Source organism: Morone saxatilis, unplaced genomic scaffold (genome assembly GCF_004916995.1).
Source record: "Morone saxatilis isolate NCDOM2014 unplaced genomic scaffold, NCSU_SB_2.0 Contig19, whole genome shotgun sequence".
Classification (NCBI taxonomy): domain Eukaryota; kingdom Metazoa; phylum Chordata; class Actinopteri; family Moronidae; genus Morone; species Morone saxatilis.
The window spans coordinates 5,078,769-5,084,132 of record NW_023339751.1 but is presented as its reverse complement, the minus strand read 5'-3'; the positions used below and the strand labels follow the sequence as shown (position 1 = coordinate 5,084,132).

General features: G+C 43.2%; 1 protein-coding gene across 1 annotated transcript; it reads right to left on the bottom strand.

The window, feature by feature from the left end:
* Window positions 1-2,387: 2,387 nt before the first annotated feature.
* Window positions 2,388-5,068, bottom strand: LOC118329550 (transmembrane protein 121). The gene is made up of 2 exons (XM_035663773.1): window positions 4,268-5,068; window positions 2,388-3,975 (listed from the first exon to the last, which is right to left on the bottom strand). The coding sequence occupies exon 2, from the start codon at window positions 3,759-3,761 to the stop codon at window positions 2,811-2,813; it is 951 nt and encodes a 316-aa protein (XP_035519666.1). The 5' UTR covers window positions 3,762-3,975; window positions 4,268-5,068; the 3' UTR covers window positions 2,388-2,810.
* Between the last annotated feature and the right edge of the window lie 296 nt (window positions 5,069-5,364).

Sequence of the window (5,364 nt, the reverse complement as noted above, 5' to 3'; positions counted from 1 at the left end):
TCAATAAAGATATCCACCAATTCCTCCTTATGCATGTTTTTGACCAAATTTACAAAAAATAAAACTAAAGAAATTTGCTGTATATTTTTATTTTATTTTTAGTTAACTATAATAACCTTGCATGGCAACCCACCCAGCATCCAGGAAATGCATTACTTCAAATACAAATGTTTTGCCTATGCCGGTATTCACAATATACATATAACTATGTTACACACACCCAACATTTGCTGTAAATTGGAGTTGGAATGAATCAGAATGTGCTTTGCAGTGCGTCACAGTGGTTCATTTGTCACATCACAGCAAGGGGGACCTTGGTTTGAATCTTAGCATGAGTTTGCATAATTTCCCATTGCTGCTCTTTTGTTCGTGCTCTTTTTGTCCTTATACGGTCAAAATACATGCAGATCATGTGAACTAGAGACTCTAAGAGACCTAATGTGAAACAGCGTGTGCTTGTCTGTTTGCTCTGCAGTGGACTGCTGACCTATCCAGGGTGTTTCTCTGTCCTCCATACATTGCATGCTGGGACAGATGTAAGCCCTTCTTTGATCCTGAATGGAAATCTGTGCTTGTGAATGTACTTACTCTTATGTGTAATTAAGCAACAATATTCATGTTCCTTATATAAACCAACTGCTGCTGGTTTTCTTATCCACATTTCTGCTTTTAGCAACAGCTTCATCAGTTAGAATATCGACAACCTACTGCCTGTCATCTCTGCTTTTTGAAAGGGAGGAATGTTATTTTTTATTTTTATACGTAAGAGAGAATGGCCTTGTGGGCCTTCACAAAGTTATTTGTACTTTTGTAAGACTAGCAGTATTGTGTTCAAACTATATAAAACGTTTTATATTGATGGTAGCGCACAATAGAATGCTGTTGTTTTCATCAGAATCTTTACATTGTGACCCACACCATTAAAACTGCTATGCAGCCCATTTTTGGAGAAACATTTCCTCATTGTTCATAACACTAACGGAATTCATCATTCAGCACATTCAGTATAGCTCTAAAGGATGGATGTTTTCCTTTCATTGCTATAGTTCTGTAAAAACAATACAATCCAATAGTATATTATAGTGTCTAAATTGCTGATGTTGTAATTTTGCAAGCCATAGACAAATAATGCTAGCTACAGCAGTCTTAATGTGATAGCCTGGTTTGTGCCACAGTAAGTTGCCACCTTTGTGTAGCTGTGCCTTGTACAGAAAATGTGGGACCGGCTTCTGCACTCTCAGGGTTTTAACAAACACGGACAGCCAGTCTGCTTTAAATTATGCAAGCAGTCACTGGTGAGAGAGATTATGCAAAGGAAAGTAACCCGAGTACAAGAGGAGGAAACTACTGTAAAAAATTCCTTTTTTTTTTTTTTTTTACTGTGGCACCTGTGCCTGTATTACTATAAGCCTTTTTTTGCGCTGCATCATATCATACCACCTGACCTCATTGTTCGATTTGTCTTTGCATCTCTGCCTGTGTTAGCAATGGCCCACCCAGTAAAAATCCTCCTTCAAGCTTTTCTCAGTGCCTTTTCTTCTACTATTGACACTCAGTTTTTCAGAAAATACTATGTCTTTGTTACTAAAAAGCAACAAAAAAAAGTCCAGCTCTGATTCAACTGGTGGTGATGGAGATAAGAAAGATTGCTCAAGACATAAAGAGATTTGTCGTATTAGAAGATGTGATTTTTTTCTTGGCTGTTGTTGTGAATTCACATCACTGGACCAAAGTATCCATTTTGTACTTTTGTGTGAAGAACAAAATGACAGTGCTTACAAAGATCTGCCACTAAGCACAGGCACAGATAGTCACTGAGTGCCTGAGGAGGATATTAAACAGGTTTCCTTATTTGGGAATCATTTATCCATCTGCAGTGGTGCCCCTTGGCTGTGTATTCTGTCCTATGACTACAGCACCATAGTCACCCTTTGCAGTGATCAAACTGTTCATAACTGCACCAAGAATTTATTTCCCCTCCTTGTTCAAAATAAGCAGCCTGGAATGTAATGATCACTCTCGAGATGAATGACATTGCAAAGGCACCTCTTCAGCAATTAAGTTGTCTCTAATTGTAGATTGAACCGGAGCGAAAAAAAAAAATCATTGTCTATTTTCTTTTGTAACCCAGGTTAATTAAAGGACATTTGCAGAATTTTAATTAAAAAGTGAAATATACTCAATTGGTCCGATATCTTCATGAAAGACCCCTTTATAGCCAGTCAAAGAGCAGGAAAACCTTTATCTTGTACACAATACTTTATCAAAGAATCACATATAAAAACACACTTCTTTCAGGAGAAGGCTTTAACGTTATTTTCATTTTCATTACTTGGATTCTCTCGTTGGTTGCTCCTTCTGACTTTAACACGTTAAAGCCCTTGACTACTAGGAACATTCGAGCAACAGAAATACACACCACAGCACACAGACCTTTAAATTTAAGATTAGAATGCAACACACACAATTCAAAAATATATCCTCTAATCTTGCAGTAGTTGCCTTTTTTTTTCTTTTGTACAATTAGAAAAAATACACAGTTAACTGAATTCATTGGGGGAAATACTTTAACAAAGTCACAAGTGATACTGTATTTTGCACCATGACAGCTTTGGATACAGCACTGCTCTATCCTCGCTAAGTGTCTGCAGTGTCCTGTGTGCCATTAAGCATCAGCGGAGATCATGATCTCCTGTGTGTTCACATGAGTGTTCACATGCCCTAAAAGGTGTGGAACATTGTGCCCTGCCAGTGTCCTGAGGGTCATATATATTCATATTGACATTTCCAGGATTCACCTCACCGTTCTGTCATGTATGTTCACACGTCGTCACCTCTGGGAGGGGCGTCTGGTCTTGCATGACCACTTGAGGAGGGGTGGGGGCAGGGCGAGCGTGGGCAACTGAGTTTTTCTGCAGCTCCACCCCAAAGGCAGGAGAAGCGTTCTGCAACTGTCTCCTGTACTGCACAAAGCTGCAGGTCTTTAGGATGATGGCCAGGATGTTCTTCCCTATCAGGATCCCGGATACCCTGGCATCCCTGTACAGAATCATGTTTCCCCCACGGATGAAGAGGGTGATGATGTTGATGGTGACCAGGCTGAGGATGGGGTAGAGGAGCATCTTGTGGGGCACGATGTTGATGCCCTGCATGCTGATCTCACTCAAGGACACGCAGGGCAGCACGAGCAGCAGGATGTAGCAGTAGAAGAACATCAGGCCCTCTGCCCACAAAGGAAGCCCTTTCTTTTGAGGTTCCCACAGGTTGGCTTGGATGTCCAGTATGTCCAGCAAGTCCACAACCACCCAGAAGAGACGATTACGGATCTCCTCGCGCTTCTTGAAGGCGCGGACATACTCCATATGGTCGATAGCAACCAGCACCACAAACAGCACTGGAATGCAAATGGACAGCAGCAACGTCAATGCTTTCCTTGCGAGAGCATCAAGGCTCTTCCTGTCTGCCTTGTAGTTTTGATACACAAAGTAGACCTTGATCTCCAGCACAAAGATGTAAAGGAACCAGAGGATCATGGCATAGCCTCGCTTGGCCGTGCGTACCTCAGCGCCCACCCACACCGCCACGTAACGCAAGACGATTAGGAAGCAGATGTCTCCCACCATCACCATGATGCAGATGCCGATTTTGCGTGGTCCGTGGTTCTGCTCTACCAGGTAGGCATCAATCAGCGCCATGCTGCTCATGATCAGAATGGTGGAAAGGCACACGTGGGGCTTGTTGGTGGGAGGTGGAGGTACCATCCTTGCCTGGGAAAGGAGAGGAGGAGGAAGAGGAGTGTTGTTGAAGAGGGAGTGCAGAGGGTGCTCAGTTTGTCCAGTGAGGAGGCAGATCAGATAGTGCTGCTAGACAGTGGTGTTCCCCTCCATTGCTTCTGCCTTGGCCAGAATCCAGGATACATTAATAGGATTCACACAGATCACTTCAATCAATCTCCGCTCGTGCCCAAGCCACCTGCTGGTAGACAGTACCCCTTATTTAGTAAATAATGTTCATTGGCAAATGGTCTGTAAACATATACGGTCACTATTGTAAAATGCAATAATTCTCAGGATGTGTATGTACCGTTTATGCCCTGATAATGATTAATAAAACACAACACAGCAGTTTAACCAGTGAGTTACATTTTCTGCTATTGAAAGAGAAAAAGAAGCCGCTGCAATGTGTTCTCATAGCAGATTCACTTCCGACACCCTTGTTTTCATACAAGCTTAAGCCTTCAGAGATAAAAATCCAGCTGAATACTCACTTGTGTCCCTCTTTGTACTTTATCCTAATGACTGGCAGCGAGCGATCATCCATGAGACTGCACTGAGAGATCACAAAGCCCATCTGTAATCCACAGGAGAAGAGAGGAGAAAACGCACAGGATCCTCTCCTTCTCTGACAGACGTAAATCCACCAGTCATGGATATATTTCTCTCTTATTTCTTTTTTTTCAGGCAAAAGAGAAATCCCAAAATATTGCCGTCATAATCCACTTACAGCTCAGACTGAATCAGAAGGAGGCATCTTAATGGTCACAAAGACCCCTCTCAATTTCTGCAACTAAGAATAGAGGTTATTTTGTGTTGTGCTTAGATAGAGGGCTTAAACTCACCCCAAAAAAGAAAGTTATTCTTAGTGGAAAAATCTCTGCAGTAAGTCCTCCTTAAAAGATCATTTCCTCTCCAGAAGTTTTCCTCTCAATCATACACCATCCATGGACAAGAAAATATAACATTCAGTATCTGTTTTCCTGTGCAAGTTTGTTTGTTTCAGAAGAAGTGGAGTGAGTCTTTTAAATACAGCGTGTGACTAACTGTCCTTCCCCACTCAGCTGTGTGCATGTGTGTGTCTGTGTGTGCGTGTAGGTTTCAGCTGTCTCCACGCTTCGTTGTCGCTGTAAAATGCTGCCCCCCTGGCGAGATCCTGGGCTGCTGCACCGCTTTTTCTCTCCTGCTCAAGCAGCTTTTGCCAGGGACACCAGGATCAACAGCACCACTGGATTCCCCAGTCTCCACTCTGCATGCTCTGCCAGCACCACCAGCGCTGTGATACTCCAATGATGCCTGCCTCTGCCCGTCTGTGCACTTCACAGCCCTCTCGGTGAAGTCAGAGAGATGCTCCTCTGGTGTGTTCAGACACACACTCCTGGGATTTTTTTTCTCTCTCTCTCACTCTCTCTTGCAGCTACCCTCCTCTTCCTTCTCCCTCTTCTGCTCAAGTAAAGGCACTTGCTGTGTGGAGGTGACGCTCAGCAGACCACAGCTGCAGAGCCAGGGAGAGAGAAAAGAGGTAGAGAGAGAGAGAGAGAGAGAGACAGAACACTTTTCCAGGGGGTGGAGAAAGGCGGGGAGGGGGGAG

Coding starts and splice junctions, on each gene's coding strand:
- LOC118329550 (XM_035663773.1), bottom strand. CDS start 3,761: ATGGTACCTCCACCTCCCACCAACAAGCCCCACGTGTGCCTTTCCACC.